The sequence below is a fragment of the Chelon labrosus genome, assembly GCF_963514085.1.
Source record: "Chelon labrosus genome assembly, chromosome: 13".
NCBI classification, from domain to species: domain Eukaryota; kingdom Metazoa; phylum Chordata; class Actinopteri; order Mugiliformes; family Mugilidae; genus Chelon; species Chelon labrosus.
The window spans coordinates 9,149,817-9,167,060 of record NC_140346.1 but is presented as its reverse complement, the minus strand read 5'-3'; the positions used below and the strand labels follow the sequence as shown (position 1 = coordinate 9,167,060).

Sequence of the window (17,244 nt, the reverse complement as noted above, 5' to 3'; positions counted from 1 at the left end):
ATTGTCAGTATGTAAAGACATCTCTTCAGCTATTTGTCCCTGTCATTGTATCCATAAGAGAACATCAGGCCTTTTCCTATCTGTTTGTTGAAACATGAATGAAAAGCAGGTGTACTTGCGTCAGCATAGAGATTAAAATTCTGCCATTCATTGCAGACATTTGTTAGCTGGTTATACATAATTGTCATGAAAAACATCACCTTAATGCTTTGAGGTGCATCTTTTCCCCATGATATGAACTGTTGGTAGTGTGTTGTGTAGCCGTTTTTTGTATGTCTTCTGTAGTGCATTGTGTGCATCAATTTCTTCTTTATTATGTATTGTCTATCATTATTATGTATTGTATTTGTATTTATTATGTTTGCCTGTTAACATCAGGGTAAAAAAGACGTGGCTCAGATCTTCAACAACATCCTGAGGCGTCAAGATTGGGACTCGAACACCCACGGTAGAGTAACCTTTGCACCCAGCAGAACATCCTCTTCATGTTGCTTAAAGGGTAAGCAGACACACACCATATCTTGCTCCCCACGACCATTTAGTTATGTGATTATGTGACAATTGTTGTAAATATTCACTAGCAAAAACATGATGATGAATTTTATACTATCCCTTTAAATGCTTCATGTAATTGAAAGACCATGCAACTTCCAGAGTAACTTCCTAACTCAAAGGGAAATGAGAGCAGCTGTTTTTAGACTGCTGCCTATAGAAGAAGAAGAAGAAGAACCAAAACAGAAAAAGCAAGCAAAAAATCCAATCCACATTATAAACACACAGGCATATATGTTTTGGTCAAGCTTGATTTCTCATTTCCCAGCATTTTAATTAGGATGTCCTGATCCAGTTCTTTTCCAGGTCCTGGTCTGATCTTAAATAAAGTTTCTTCCCATGGTGATTTACTTGTTTTCTCAAAGATCACATGTTTACTATGCGACTAGAGGACTGAAGTACAGTAAATAGGGCTGTCAAAGTGAGAATAACACCTTAACTCCTGTTGTAAAGTTCACGTAGAGAGATGTTTTTTTGTAGGTGGTGAATCAAGATGTTGTAATTGAATAAGGATCTCTTGCTACCACCTCGCCAAACAGCCACATTGCACTATTTACAAAATGCTGTCTGAGTGACTTCATTATGCACAGTAAAGTACTTCCACACATCAAACATGCTTAGTCACCAGATACTTCTTCTTCTGGGATTTTTGGTGAAGTGGAAGCAAACAGAAGAAGTTTTAATGCTACAGGGATGTGGTTTTGGGTGATGGCAGGCCTAAATTAATAACTACAAAAGATCGAGCTCATCTAAAGTCTGATCTGGTCTGATCTTTTTAAAAATGCCAATACCAGTTGGGACATCCCTAATTTTAATGACCCACACTAGCAGCAACATTATCGCTTACTCCTTGGATTACCACATCTATGCACAAATTTGGTAAAAAACTGGTGTTGTTTGGCCTTTCTGTTTATTTAAAGGGATGCCATTTACAAACCATTAGTCTGTGAGCCTGTACGTTGTGCACATACTCCCAATGCACAGTGAACATCTTGGTATCTTTTGGTGGATTGTTTGCTTCAAACAGTAGCATTTTATTATTAGTTGAAGGATCATGGGAGATACAGTATAATAATAATTAAAAAAACAACCTAATCCTAAACTTTCATAGTACTATGCAGGTGGTTTGACTTTTATTATTGACCTAATAATGGTATGTTGTACTGTATGTTATAAATATGTAAGACATTTTGTATCTCACCTATTGCTATGAAATTATTCTGGAAACCTAAAAACAATCAATTATTTTCTTTATGTTGCTGGTTTGGTATAGGTATGAGTCTCCAGAGATTGCCCTAAACTGTGGTATCATGCTGAGGGAATGCATCAGACATGAACCGCTGGCCAAAATCACACTGTGGTCAGAACAGTTCTATGACTTCTTCAGATACGTGGAGATGTCCACATTCGACATTGCCTCAGACGCATTTGCAACTTTCAAAGTAAGTCAGCATTAAGTCACAAGCTGTTTAGCCTTTGAAGCCGAGCAGGTTTGGTGTTGAAAGTGCATCTTGTTGATATTTCATGTCATTTCAAATATTGTAACTGCCAGCTCAAACAGCAAATGCAGTCTGCTGCTGCATTTGTTAGTCCACATCAAAACAAATAAATAACACTGAGCAGTGACCAACTTTTTGGTCCTGGAATTAAAGTTATTTTTATGAAATGTTGTGCAATTGTTATTATGTTCAACAAAAGGATTCCTTTGCTTAAATGATTTCAGCAATAAAGCAGTCTTCTTATGTTTTTTAAACCAGATTATCCTTGTCACTAATCACACTGCAGCCAAAAACATTTTCCTGTCTTAATTTCAGGGCTTTTATTTTTTTCTAAGGATTATTTCTGTGTGTTGTGAGTGTGTTGTACCCGCAGAGTCACAAATGAATCGAAGCTAGGTCATTACCATTAGATCTGACTTGTTTTGCTCTGTCTGTTTCCAGGACCTCCTCACAAGACACAAGCTACTGAGCGCAGAGTTTCTGGAGCAACATTATGACAGAGTAAGTCTATAGTGAACCAAAACGCAGCATTTAATAAGGAATGGATATAAGCGAAGTCAGAAAGGGAAGCTTTAAAGCACGTATGTACAAGTCAACCATGTGTCACTTACCTTCAATTAGCAACAACAGAAATGCAAATCTGTCACTTCTTAGCAAAATTTAACTGTTTTGATATCACAGGTGCTGGTGCACATCAGAGGAGAAATATTTTAGGGTTGGAGGTTGGAAAATGTCAACTGCTGAACTTATCTAGGGCAAGTTATCCTAATTTGGTGTGTGATTGCGTTATCAGAAGAATCATTCAGATTATATCAATAAAAGGTGCTATTTGCATGTGATTCATTTTAAAGGTGTGGTACCTACTTATGTTCAGCCTTTAGCTTGAAGTGACAATTAAATTTCAACAATTAAATTGCAATTCATCGTTGATTTCCCCCCAAATTTTGATATGATCTTTTGGCCAGGTTGCCCTTACCTTCCAGATCCTACCCCCATTCTAGTGGGTGCAGCCATGTAATGTTCTCATCTTTCTTTGCCCTTATCTGTTTGCATCTCTGCAGCCAAAAAATAGATAGCTCGGATCTTATTACTAATATTTTTACCTGTTTGCTTATGTGAAACTATGCAAAGTATTTGCAAGGAACAAAAAAAATATTTCTTTTGATCGGCCACATGCAAATTAAAACCGTCACTGTCGGTCTGGCTGTACGGCATGTTGGCAGACTCTTTTCTAACCGCATCAAGCCAGTCATCTTAGACACAATCTGCGGGCTGCGAACACAAAGTAGCTGTCAGTCTGTTTGGGCAAAATCTCTCATTTTCCTGTCACTGTGTTTTGATACAAGACACGGATGCAATTGTTCAAACCACTCCTTGACACATTTAGTTGCGTCTCTCTTTCTATTTTTTGTCTTCTCACTCTCACTACCTCTTTCTTTCTCGCTCTAGTTCTTTATTGAATATGAGAAGTTACTCCACTCAGAAAACTATGTGACCAAGAGGCAGTCCCTGAAGGTAAGGACCCTGGTTCGTGCTGGTAAACAGGTCTCATGTAGTGTTGCAACTCTATTCAGAAAGCTATTTAAAGATGGGCTCTAGTATTGGATTTCTCTTGATCACCTTGTCATGACTGCCATCTAGTGGTGATGCCACAAAAGTGTCTTTTTAAGCCCTCTTGTTTATGTCTGTACATTTAGTGTTTCTGTGACTTCATTCTGAATATTAAGCAATCTGCAGCTCTGCAGCCTCATGCTGTAATGCCAAATTATCACCCAACAGTGAAACATGCAAACACATTCACGTGAAGTGACAGATAATTTAAAACACTTAAGTGTATAAGTATTAGCCTTTTTTAACTGTATAATATTTTTTATTTGGTTTATTATTGTTATGATGATGATTAATAAATAAAGGAGGAAAACAAGATTATATAATTATTACATTCCCAACTATGTCACATTTGTGTGGTTAATGGAAAGCTTTAATGGCACAAAGGTTTTTAATCTGTTTATTTTTCTTTCTCATTCTGCAATGATCCAGTTATTGGGAGAGTTGCTTCTTGACCGGCACAATTTCACCATAATGACGAAATACATCAGCAAGCCAGAGAATCTCAAACTAATGATGAATCTGCTACGGGACAAGAGCCGCAACATTCAGTTTGAGGCTTTTCATGTTTTTAAGGTAAAACCAAAGCTGTATTTCAATGAATATGTCCATGTGGTGAACAAATGCTTGGTTAACATAGGTAAAGGAAAGAAGGAACTAACACTGTCAGAGATACTGACATGCTCATGACTTTACATAACAATTAATGGTTCTCCAGTTTCTCCATTTTTTTAGGGATGGGTTTTCCTGGGTTTTTGAAATCCTTGGATAAATAGTCTTTAAATACAATGCCACTAAAAAGTGTTTGCACCCTCAGAATTTTCTACATTTCTGCGTAAAAATTAGCAATATTACATATGTGTGAGATGCAAAAGTAAGGGCACCTCTAGGATTACAAGTTAATTTCAAGGCGAAAATAGAGTCCGTCTCTTCAGAAGTGTTTCCATGAACACAATGTTTGAAAAGTTTAGCAAATTTACCATCCAGCTCTTCGATGTGTTACTAGCAAAAGAAGCTTAGTGCTCTGAAATTACAACGATTCTGTTGGATAAAACTACAGCAACAGGAACTATAAAGCGACAGAAAACAGAAACGTCATGGACACATGTTCTTACATTTGTATACAATATATACACACATACATTCCTCTTTCTTCCTCCACTACTAGGTGTTTGTGGCCAACCCCAACAAGACACAGCCCATCCTGGACATCCTGCTGAAGAACCAGACCAAACTCATTGAGTTCCTCAGCAAGTTCCAGAACGACAGAACAGAAGATGAACAATTCAATGATGAAAAGACTTACCTGGTCAAACAGATCAGGGACCTCAAGAGGCCAGCACCCCAAGAGGCCTGAGAAAGAGAGCAGAGGTGCAGGGAGCAGCCACCAGAGCAATGTCTGGACAGCATCCAGACAACGTCTGCTTAACGGACCCATCAGCAGCTGCTGTTCTGGTTTCTGAACAAAAATTGAGGAAACAAATGAAAAACAAACATACCCATGTCAGCTCATCAGGAAGTCGCCAGCTCCTCTGCTCCTCAGAACATTTGATATTTTCTTGTTTTGTTTTTTTTTTCAGTCTTTTTCCTTCAAAAGAAATGAGAGAAAATAATAATTGCTGCTGCTTTCTTGCACATTGAGACATTTAAGGTATATTATAATGAAACAACAGTCCATCAAACATAGTGACAGAAAATGTCTGTGCATTTAAAGTAAGGCAGACTTCCTGATAGACACTCGCACACAAAGCAACAAAAGTAGACACGTTTACACACATGTATTACATAGCAACCATGCACACACACATGCTCCGAGAATGTCAGCTAAAATCTTTTGATGGAAATGGTACGAACAAGTTGAACATTGGTGTGTTTGTTGCATGCCTTGAAATGTGACAGATCCATGGCTGTACCCGGCGTGGGCAATGTGATGGCCTGGCCAGTCTGGCACCCACGTTCAGTGCCACAGACTTGGAAATTCATGCGCATCACGGCAACTGCTACAGTTCACATCTATGCCTTCATCCAACAAAACAACAGTGGTTCATTTTACCGGGGACACACTCTCAGATGCCATCATACAGCACTGTTTACCTCCTGTGTGCTCTGTTACGACACGGCACTTGCAGCACATGAAGAAAGGAGGGAGGGATGCAAGGTTTGAATTTGGAAAAGCCACAGAATTGGGTTGTGTTATTGTTTTCTGGGACAGGGTGAACATGTACATATGCCTTTTTTTTTGCTTTGTAGATTTTTGTTTAACCTTGACATATGAATATATATTATATATATTACCTTAAACATCACGTTTTTGGTTAATTGTAATCAAATTACTTTCTAAACCGTAAAAAAAAAAAAAAAGTTAAGTGACATTGTTTTTGCATTTCATTTTACTGCTGAAATGGTTGCTGGTGGGTTTCTTTGTACATAATTTAAAGGGCCAGCTCACATTTAGCTAACCTATAGGATATTAACAATTTGTACAGCAGAGGAATGTCATGGTGTTAGCTCTGGATCTGTTAATCCTCTTTTTATTCTCCATCTACATTTTGAGTATCTCAGACTGCTGAATATGTGCAGGGGTGTGAGCAGTGCAGAAGGGAGTGGTAGAGCATTAACTGAAACAACTAAAGCCTGTGTGTTTGTGCACTTTGTGAGGTGCTGGATGATCAACATCACTTAACTGGAGTCAAGGGCAGTGAGGATTTTCCCCATTCCTTCACTAACCCTCCCCCATATTCTCACCATTCTGCTAGTGGCCTGGGACGGTCTTCAGGGTTAAACTCATTAGGACATTAGTAACTTGGCACATCACTCTATCATTCATATTATACCACTTTTCCTCATGTTTGAGGTTTTCTCTTCAGAAGGTTTATAATTCCAGTACAATGATGTGTGTAAAGCATTGTGGGTAGCAGGGCGCTTTGGGCATGATGGATTGTCCTCATGGCGCTCAGCAAAACCGATGAAACCACAGATTTTCCTCATTTGCAGTGAACGACATGGTTGATGTAATGTGACATTCAAATCAGAAACCATCTCCGTGCAGACAAGCGCAGTAGAAGAGACCACAGCTCCTCCATGCGCATTAAACAAGCATGTTGCTCCACTGGCTGTGCATGATGCTGTACTAAAGATGTTGTACTGGAATTGTTTCGTTTTATCAAGTATTTAACAACGTTGAAATGTCAAATTGAACTCTTGGCTACGTGGCTGTACGCTGACTATGACTCCAGGTTCAGCATAGAGTGTGTGGGTGCTTACAGAAGTGTCAAAGGCCTGGGCCCTACAATCAAAAATAAAGACAAAAAAAAAAAAACATTTGGAATAAAATAATGCTGTGGTTACTTTGTTCCTCCGCACCAAAATCATAGCACGTCTGTGAAATGTGTGTCGACGCTGGATTATGTCCATCGGCTTTGTTTTTTGAGGTGGGACTTATATCCCAGCAAGTAGCAGTGTCACTGTAGAAATACTAGACAGGAAAAGACAGAAGAGAAGGCACACATGAAAAATGATCTTTTAGCAAAGAGTAGGACTGTGTGCCAAATTTTAAAGCATGTCAGAACAGTAGGACTCATTGACAGAATAATTTATTAAATGTTTACATTTTAACAAGATCCTTACTATGTTCTCCAAAAAATTCATCTTTGAATCTGTATAGTCGCTAGAAGCTATATTTATAAGATAAAAGTAGTGGAGTACAAGCTGAAATAACATTCCCACCGTTTTGGCTACTAAGCAGCATAATACATCCCCAGTTATCCTTTTAGTGCATCTGAACTGATGATTACAATGAAAAGAAAATATTTAACTACATCAGTATAAAACACAACCTATAGAATTACCATTGTAGTTTCTAATAGCATACTTCTGCCACATGGATAGATGGATAGACGGATAGATCCTGCGAGGGAAATCATTGTGTTGCAGCAGCAGAATACAACAGAATACAAAAAATATATACCAATCTAAAATATTTAAGTTAAAAAACAGGCCTTAAATGTTTGCAGTATACAACAAAATATAAAAAAATATAAATTAAATATAAACAAGTGAAAAATACAAGATATGTACCATTATATATACAGTTGGAAGTATAAACGTAGTATGTGAATAAATAAAATAGAGACGGTGTGTTTTGCAAGTAGTTCAAAAATGATAATATGATGTATGAAGGAATAATAAGGTGGATCACTTTGTTTTCTTGAATGGAGGCTGACCTTTTTACAGCAGTCCACTGATGCAGAGCAGCAGACTGCTCCTTTAAGGGGGGAAAAAAATAAAAAATCCCAAACAGCACACTTCCGGTAGACAGAGACAAAAACAGACAAGCTGCACAGCGGTGGGAACAGAGACGAGGGCGACCCGTTGACGACGAGCGCAGGGGATTTGTCTGAGTAAGGTGGTCCAACTATCTTTAACGCAGAGGTGAAGACACCTGCAGCAGACAGACAGACAGACGAACAGCGACCCTGAGCCATGGTGAAGATCAGCTTCCAGTCTGTCGCGGGACAGAAAGTGGAAAAGGAGAATGATGGCGACAAGACCGAAATCCTCATTCCTCATCCGATGGTGTGTAACGCGTCGTTTATTCTCATTAAGCTTATTAATCGTGCTTATCATTGTTGAGTCTGAAAATGGTACTTATGTAATACGATGCCTGCTGTGTCCAGGCTCTGCTGCCTGGCTGGCTCTGCAGGGCAGCCTGCACCTGCACGGTCATGAGCAGCCGGTTTTTTTTTTTTTTTTTTGGACAGCATCTATCGCCATTAGGTTGGACAACAAAACATGACATCTGCCGGGATGCTTTCCTGTGCGCAAGAGCGCCCGTTGCACCCTTCGTGCAACTTATCAGAATGTGCAATTGCATGTTCTTTGTTCAGGACAGCATTGTGGATTACTTAAAAAAAAGAAAAAAAAGAAACAATTTTAAGACCTTTGTGTTGGATTTCACAGCATTAGTGATGTGGTCTGATGATATTTATGTCAGTGCTGGATTAAATGAACATCCTCTGAGCTCTAATAAAGGTAGAATGTAAGACATGCAGAGCTTTGGGCTGACAAAATGGCAGATGGGTTGCTGTGGCTTGCAGCGCATGCAAGATTATTTGTCACATCTCTGAAGGAGGCAGCGCAGTGGAGTCCTGAACTTTGCTGTGGCAGCATCCCAGCATCCCCCTTATCAAAGATACATGGCTGAGCCCCGAAGATGATGAACCATGATGGAATATAGACAGGCATGCATATAGAGTGAATGCTGCAGAAGTATAGTGCTGCAGTTGCTGCACGACTTTGAAATCTGTTTGTCCAAATGTACTGAACAGGAGCCGGACAGGCTCCGTGCTGTGTCAGGCTCTCAGCTGGCGTGAAAGCGCCTCTATCTCTCTCAGTGGGATGGGGAGAACACAAAGAACTGACAGAAGTGTGTGTGTGTGTTCGCACACACACTGTCATCTCCTTGTCCTTATGCACCCTCTGTCTCCAAATGCTCCTGCAAAAAAGCAGCACTACACAAACTACACACACTGTCCTGATATTTGGCACTCACAGCACTGCTTGTGTGCTTTTTATATCATCTCTTTTTTTTTAAGATAATTGAACGTGGATGTTTCTTTTAAATTTCATCTAAAAGCCACTTCTCTTATTGTCACATAATCTTTCCTTCATATGTCCAGCTAAGAATAGCAGCCTTATGTAGTTTCTTCACAGAGCCGGCTTTTCACAAGGTAATTTCTCCTGCTTCAGTCAGTCAGCAGTCCATCTCCATTGAGCGCTGAGCCACTTCACTGTTAGTCATTATTAGTGTAAATGGAAGCGACTACTATCTGTGTGTAGTGCCACCCTGCCAACACAGGTTGGGCGCATGGCACCAACAGATGGGCTGCGAGACTGGAGGCGTCTGGGAAGATTACTCACCATCTCAGTCAAGTTTTCTCCGTCATCCTTCCTCTGGCCGGGCTTAGCGCTGCTAATTCCTTCTTTTTATGTGAGCTTCTATTTTAGCTGTTGTTAATTCAGGCCATTTTCAGCTGCTCGTCACGGTGAAGATGAGTAAGCTCGATTGAAGTGGCCTGGAAATGCTTTTCTCTGCCCTTTTTAAGTGTAATAATGTGTGTACGTGTGTTCTCAGGATGAAGATGAGCTGGTCCTGCCGCTGCGGCCTAAGAAGTCTCCCCTCAATGGCCTTTGCTGCCTGACGTTTGGCCTGGTAGTTTTCATGGCTGGTCTTGTCCTGGCCTCCATCTATGTCTACCGCTACTACTTTATACCTCATGTAAGACCTCATTACCCTGTGCGTGTCTTTGCATCAAATGCTGTAATGCACTGAGAAGGTGCCGTGTGGAAAGGATATTTTTAGTTTCCGAGTTGATCTGAATAATAATGTTTGGGTGCAGATCCCAGAGGAGAACCTGTTTCACTGCAGGGTGCTTTATGAAGACTCGGCCTATGCCCCTCTGCGCGGGCGTCAGGAGCTGGAGGAAAACGTCGGCATCTACCTGGCTGACAACTACGAGAAGATCACTGTGCCCGTGCCTCACTTTGGAGGCAGCGACCCTGCTGATATAATCCACGACTTCCACAGAGTAAGGACAAACACAAATTAAAAACAGCATGTGAGAGTTAAGTCTTTTTAATATCCCACTTGTCCAGTAGTGCTTTGGGCTTTAGCTAATGTGCTAATACTTGCAATGGAAATTTTAATATACCTTCCAAAGGCTGATTTATACTTCTATGCTGGCTTGCATATCCCTCCGCCTCCGCCTCATGCAGATTGAGGGATTATGGGAATCCAACCAATGCGGAAGCTAAGGAGTAGCCTAAATTCCTGGTTGTCCAGTTGTACAACAGATACATATGCATGAAGTATGATGCCGAAGCCTTTAGTTGGTGTTCAAATGCTAACATTTTGAGTAAGACAATGAAAGGAATGCCTTTAAATTTGAACCAGATTATTGTCAAATTACCAAAAATTAGTAGCCTTATCACAATGCGAGTTGGATGTAATTTTGGGGATGTGTTTGAGCCAGTACAGAGAAAAAAAAAACCTTTGCACACAATCGCATAATCTTGCAGTTTTACAACCAATCAGAGCTATTTTGTTGTAAACAAATTCAGCTCCAGATGATATTTATGACGAAGTCGCTGTTACTTTTCTGTCCATCACCACAGCCCAACCCAAACAATTTGATTGGTCCTTTAGATCTTTGCCAGGGCGTAGTCAGTTCCCAATGGAGTGACTCCAGACTAACCCTGCACAAGAATTTTGAGGGTGGGAAATGTTAGGGGTGGCTTCCAGTCTGGTAGAATTTACACATTTGGGACATAAATAACTGTACAAAATCTTAACTGTAATGAATTCAGTAATTGTTAAGGTATTTCACTCTGCACTAAAATGATGTACAGACCGTCGGACAGCCCAGAAACCCCCAACTAGAATTAAAACGTTAGCACAAAAACAGCTAAGCACCGGTGTTTAAAGTAGCTTCTCAGTAAACTGCTTCATTTTCCAGGGACTGACCGCCTACCATGACATTGCTCTGGACAAGTGCTACGTTATCGAGCTCAACACCACCATCGTGATGCCTCCACGCAACCTTTGGGAGCTACTTATCAACGTCAAGGTAACACAACTGCAGTATTGGAAACCGTTGCGTCATGAACTGGTTGAGATATTCACATTTGACTTTACCAATTTAGACACTTGGCGCAGTCTTAATAACGTACACCTAACACTTAACACAGCTTTTACCACAGGGTTTCGGAATGAGTGACTTGCTTGTTGTTGAAGAAGCTATCAGTTAGCATGCTGGCAAGACTGGAAGATGCTAGAACTAGTCTTTCACCGTAGCTCTTCAGGATTGTTTCTATTTTGTTTTTTGGCATTTACATAATTAATTTCAACAAAAATGAAAGATATAAATTAATTAATAATACTTGCTATCTTACTGGCTGTTTCTTTCCTTGCCGCTAATGGGAGAGTAAAACCGTCATCCATAATTTACATGGATAAGTACCATAGACTGCAGTAACTGTGTCTGAAGGATGGCTCTGTTGTAAAGTTGTTTATGCTTTTGATAAGAAGATGAAATGCAAGCGTTTGGCTAATATGCAACAGAAGCTTCCTCCATTTTGTCCTCCTGACTATGTTCCTCCAAAGGTCTGCTCTATTGAGACAGTTTTCTGTTGGTCATCGGGGAAGTTAAAGACAATCTAAAGAAAACTTCACACTCCCCTGAGCAAATCCATTGATTGCAAGTATTCCACTGTATAATTTACTTTACAGTAAAATGTCACTTTTAAACAGTGACAAATGCATAAACGTGTTCTCGTGATTGTTTTTTTTCCCCAACCGTTTAGTGTTCCTGTTTAAAATCCTGTCCCAGTGAGCTTGTTATTGTGTCTCTTGCAGAAAGGAACATACTTGCCTCAGACCTACATCATCCATGAAGAGATGGTGGTGACTGGCAAAGTGCACAACATGCGTCAGCTGGGACCTTTCATCTACCGCCTGTGCAATGGGAAGGACACGTACCGCCTGAACCGCCGCGTCACCCGCAGGCGTAAGTCCGTGTTATGGGTCAGAATTGTTGGAAACGTCTTAAATAGCCGATAGATGCCCACACGGAAAGAACCTATATAAACATATAGGTTTTAATATATGTTTTGAATATATGTGACATACATAAAATTGTCTGTTTTCATATATACACATATATGCTATATATATATATATATATATATATATATATATGAGGCATATATATTATCATATATGTGCATATATAACGTATATATGCACAGATAAACTGCATATAGGTTTCATATATGCACATATCCTCATATAGGTTCTTTCCGTGTGGGTGGTAGCACTGTCTTTTTTTTTTATTGTTTGTTTTTGTTGTGTGTTTTTTTTTCCCCCAGCGATAGATGGTTTGACTTGATTGTTTGAACTGTGATCAGATCTGAAGTTCTGCACGCACCAAACGTAGCGACGTGGCTAATCTCCTCTCCCTGTCTGGCCCTGTTTCCCTCACAGGCATCAACAGGCGTGAGACGAAAGACTGCCACCACATCCGCCACTTTGAGAATACATTTGTGGTAGAGACGGTTATCTGCGATGAAGCGTAAACGCCGCTGCCACCGTCCCTGCCATCCCACGCACCCAAAGGCACATCCCCAGTCACTACCCCAGCCACTGTAGCACCCTCCTGTCGACCTGATCGTGTCTGAGTTGCACTTTACTTGTGATTTTGGTTCGATGTCCTTTCGTGAAAGGGGTTTGTGCGTTTGTTTTTTGTTCTTTTTAATTTCATCCGTGCCTCTTGTTTTTTCTGTTTCCAATAGGTAATATTTACCCTGAAGTGTGATGCAATACTAAGCTGTTGGTTCTATCACAGGATTTTCCATGTAGCAAAGTCCTTAAGCCAGTAATAATTTATCATTTCAAGACCTCTCCACTCGGGGATTTGTATGATGGTTACTGTCGTTGGGGGAGATAAGTGTCTCCATGTGTTGTCAAGGTGACTGTACTTTGTTTTTTTTTCTCCTGCCCTGGAGGTTACTTAATGTTTCTTTGTTCTACTAACAGTCATCTCTGCAAAGCATGAAGTCTTGTTTTCCTGAGCGAATCCTTATGGATTTCTTTTTTCTTCTCATGTTCTCCGTAAAGTAAACATGTAAAACTGCTAATGACAAGTAGCTTGCCTTGCATCTTTATCTTCTTGCTTGCCTCTGGCTTCCTCGCTCCCCTTTCTGCCTGTTCATCTCAAGCATCATCACACAGTAGAAGGTAGACGAGGGTACATATGGCTGCATGGACTGCAGCTCCTTTAACCGTTTCATTGAAATGCGTGAACACCTGTATTTATTTTTGAATCTCATTTCTCTTTTGTGTTTCTACCCCGAGCCCCCCCGCCCTCCGCCCAGTGCATTTATCACTCATTTTTACAATAATCTTTGTTTTCCCTTGCATGTGCATATATGAGAAAAAAAGCACTCTTAGAATGTTTTGTAAAACAACGTTTAACGCCTTAGTCCAGAGTCAGACACTGGACTAAAGTCAGTACCACTGAATGGGAGCACATTATATGTTAGCTAAACAAAGCCAACTTTGAACTGTATATTTTGTCTGCTAATGAAAACTTGTCTGTGAATAAAGTAGTAAAAAGGACTGAATCTGTTGATGCTTGTGTTTCCAATATGACCTATTAACTACACTATTCAATCCCTACATTTTATTTGTGTGTGTATAGATAGATAGATATTATTCACTTTTAAAATGTATTAAATACTTGTGCTGTGTTATTCAGTTACTGTCCATTAGTACACTTACTATATTTGCAAACTATAGTTGCAACATGGAAGAATATTCATTTTAGCATTTTACTCAAAAATGGTAATTGGCTTGAAAGATTCAATTCGAAAGTGAATTAACCCCGGGCATCGTGGTAAGAAGAGAGACAGATGAAGTGATGCACCCATCATGCCTAGTGTCTACTGTACAAGCCTGTGGGGGCAGTGCTATGATCTGGGGTTGCTGCAGTTGGTCAGGTCTAGGTTCAGCAACATGATGTGCCCAAAGAATGAGGTCAGCTGACTACCTGAATATACTGAATGACCTGGTTATTCCATCAATGGATTTTTTCTTCCCTGATGGCATGGGCATATTCCAAGATGACAATGCCAGGACTCATGGAGCTCAAACTGTGAAAGAGTGGTTCAGGGAGCATGAGACATCATTTTCACACATGGATTGGCCACCACAGAGTCCAGACCTTAACCCCATTGAGAATCTTTGGGATGTGCTGGAGGAGGCTTTGTGCAGTGGTCAGACTCTCCATCATCAATACAAGATCTTGGTGAAAAATGAATGCAACACTGGATGGAAATAAATCTTGTGACATTGCAGAAGCTTATTGAAACCATGCCATAGCAAACGCGTGTTGTAATCAAAGCCAAAGGCAAAATATTAGAGTGTGTGACTTTTTTTTGGCCAGGCAGTGTATTTGTAGTAAAAGACCCATTTTTACTGCCTTTTAGTAAAATTCAGATAAAGTAATTTTTGACATATGGCAATACAATGCATTACATGGATACCTTCAGTGTTATCACTGAAGTTTGCCTTGGAGGATTTGCCTTGAATTCTGTTGTTTGTGTTTGAAGGCATTATTTAAGTGAAACAATTCGTTTCTGTCTGCTATTTTAAAGTCAGTCACTGTAACATATGGATATTTGAACCTCTGAAATGGTACCTAAATAATGGATAAGGAAAAAAATGGATTTAATCCATTTTGGAATAACCCTTCACAGGACAAGCGGTTACAGAAGTGCTGTGACTACTTTCCGGATGCGCTGTATCTTCGGCTTCTCTCGAGTGTTCAGTATTGTTCTATTATCTCTCTCTAACTGAAGATGATTTCAGTTTGGCACCAACAGTTTCAAAATTGCATCTTTTGTGGTTTTGCAACTCTTTCTGATTATTCATTATTATGCAATGAAGTTATTTGAATTTGTTTTTTAATGCCATCATCTTTATCTTGCATCACACCCACTCTTACTATCAGAAGCATGACTGTTATCTATACAGTGTTTGCTCTCTTTGTCTGTAGCTGAATGTGAATAGATAGTAAAAGTGTGTCCGTCTGTGGCTGCATTTGAACTGTAGTTTGAATAGTAGTACTGTAAGTTAAGATGATCAAAGATGAAGTCCAGTACAGGACGTTCTGCCAATCCTCACTGCCTAGCTGCATTTGCAGCAAACGCTTTTGGATCATTTAAAATCTGCAGACGAGGCAATCTAGATCCTCACAGTCTGCTGCAGGCTTACACTGACGCCCTTCCATCTGATAGGGCTTAGGACTTGAGCTGTTGGCTTAGCTATGCAGAATAAGTCACAAACATGACAAAAGCCTGAATAAAATGATTTATTCATAATGTACACAACGCATAAGAGAGACAAGCCATGGAATTGTGTGAAGCAATCGAAACATGATCTCACAAAAGTAGACAATTGAATGAGGTATTTTTTTCTAACCAAAAAGCCAACCTGTTTTGAATGCATGACTATAAGCTAAATGTATGTCAAACATTATGAATGTAAACACATAAATCTGTCTGAGTGCATCAGCTTTCATCCATCAGTATTCAGCTCAAAATTCACATCGTGCTAGCCTTGTGTGCTAACTTCTTTACAAATCTTCTGCCAGTAGCATCACCTTCAATGTACATTTCTATCCATCCTATCTAGCAGTTTCAGCAAGGAAGCATTTTATAAACATTTTACTGACAAGACGGTCACTCTTGGATCCAAAATAGCATCTTACGCCCAAACAGACTGCTGCTAAAGTAAAAAACCACAATGTTACATTGGAAATCTGACACCACTGCATTGAGAATAGCGTGTCCCTTATCCAGAGTTCTCTTCACAGAGCTATATCCTCTGTTTTGTTCTCTTTTTTCTTCCAGAAAGCATCAAAAGAAAAATAATACAATAGAGGATCCAGACAGCAGTTCACAGAGGCCAAACATATCATGGGCTGGATAACCTGTTCACTGTAGCTTACTGTAACACCAAGTGAGGCAGGCATTATACATATAGTGAACATAACTAAGTTCATGGCAAAAATCAGCATTACATTCACCTTGTTCTGAACCCTCGCAGCGTCACTGAGGTGATTGCATAGAGTCCACGACACCATGGAGGTGCACACAATGTTGACTGCCAGCAAGGCAGATACTACAATTAGCTGCAGATAAGCCATGCCAGACCTACCTGGACTCTTGTCAAGAAATTTAAAACAAGTAGGTGTGTTATTGTTGGATGAATCTCCAGAGCCATGAGCCATGATAATCTCTGGGATATTCATCAGCACCACAAACAGCCAAACAATTGCAGCAGCTTTCCAGGCATTCGATGAGGTTCGAAGATGGCGTGACCTCAGAGGATAAACTATAGCCAGCAGCCGGTCCACGCTGATGAAGGTGATGATCATGCAGCTGATGCGGATGTTGTTGCGAAAGAGCATTTGGGTGATGAGGCATGCAATTCTGCCAAAAGGCCAGGTGCCTGTTGAGTAAAAGTAGATCCTCAACGGTAGGGGGATTACTAACAGCAGGTCTGAGATCGCCAGGTTGAGCATGAAGACGGTACTCGGCGATTTGAGGCTGTGTCGGTGAACCAGAATCCACAATGACAGCGCATTGAGAGGCAGACCAAGTGCCAAGATGCAGCCATAGGACACAGCGTAACCCGGTTCAGGTCCTCCTTTGATGGTGCTGTTTGTATTCGCCATTTAAGAAAATAAATGCTTCTCAGAAGCTCTTATGATACAGGAAACTCAAGAAACCCAACTCATGCACCGTGATAACAGTCACGTGAAGCCCTGTCATGGTTACAACAAAGCCAGCCCCACCTGCATGCTTCAACTCATTTTAACAATACAAGTTATATTGACTATATGTACTTGACCGTTTAAATCTGGTGGTTTATCAATAACAATGATACATTTGTATCATTACATCAGTTGTAAAGCAGGTAATATGCTTTACATTTGTTTCTGTATTAATTAAAGGGAAGATGTAT

The 17,244-nt window shown here is 40.1% G+C and overlaps 3 protein-coding genes across 3 annotated transcripts in view; 2 read left to right on the top strand and 1 right to left on the bottom strand.

Moving 5' to 3' along the window:
• The window catches only part of LOC311497794 (calcium-binding protein 39-like), a 10,191-nt gene extending 3,210 nt beyond the window's left edge, over positions 1–6,981 (top strand). Inside the window, 8 exon segments of the mRNA XM_084558160.1 lie at positions 379–426; positions 428–454; positions 456–499; positions 1,826–1,994; positions 2,493–2,552; positions 3,501–3,566; positions 4,092–4,235; positions 4,828–6,981. Of these exon segments, the coding sequence (XP_084414286.1) occupies positions 379–426; positions 428–454; positions 456–499; positions 1,826–1,994; positions 2,493–2,552; positions 3,501–3,566; positions 4,092–4,235; positions 4,828–5,016 (747 nt within the window). The 3' untranslated portion in view covers positions 5,017–6,981.
• Positions 6,982–8,016: 1,035 nt separating this feature from the next.
• LOC311498704 (integral membrane protein 2C-like) lies at positions 8,017–13,823 on the top strand. The gene is made up of 6 exons (XM_084559408.1): positions 8,017–8,234; positions 9,793–9,936; positions 10,058–10,246; positions 11,174–11,284; positions 12,073–12,223; positions 12,700–13,823. The coding sequence occupies exons 1-6, from the start codon at positions 8,142–8,144 to the stop codon at positions 12,789–12,791; spliced, it is 780 nt and encodes a 259-aa protein (XP_084415534.1). The 5' UTR covers positions 8,017–8,141; the 3' UTR covers positions 12,792–13,823.
• Positions 13,824–15,336: 1,513 nt separating this feature from the next.
• LOC311498703 (lysophosphatidic acid receptor 6-like) lies at positions 15,337–17,058 on the bottom strand. The gene has a single exon (XM_084559407.1). It carries the CDS (start codon positions 16,952–16,954, stop codon positions 16,085–16,087), a length of 870 nt encoding a protein of 289 aa, XP_084415533.1. The 5' UTR covers positions 16,955–17,058; the 3' UTR covers positions 15,337–16,084.
• Between the last annotated feature and the right edge of the window lie 186 nt (positions 17,059–17,244).

Bases quoted from the DNA above. Each gene is read 5' to 3' on its own strand.
- LOC311498704 (XM_084559408.1), top strand. From the start codon at position 8,142: ATGGTGAAGATCAGCTTCCAGTCTGTCGCGGGACAGAAAGTGGAAAAG. The intron at 10,247-11,173 runs GTAAGGACAAAC...TTCATTTTCCAG, and splicing joins TAATCCACGACTTCCACAGA to GGACTGACCGCCTACCATGA. The intron at 11,285-12,072 runs GTAACACAACTG...TGTCTCTTGCAG, and splicing joins AGCTACTTATCAACGTCAAG to AAAGGAACATACTTGCCTCA.
- LOC311498703 (XM_084559407.1), bottom strand. From the start codon at position 16,954: ATGGCGAATACAAACAGCACCATCAAAGGAGGACCTGAACCGGGTTAC.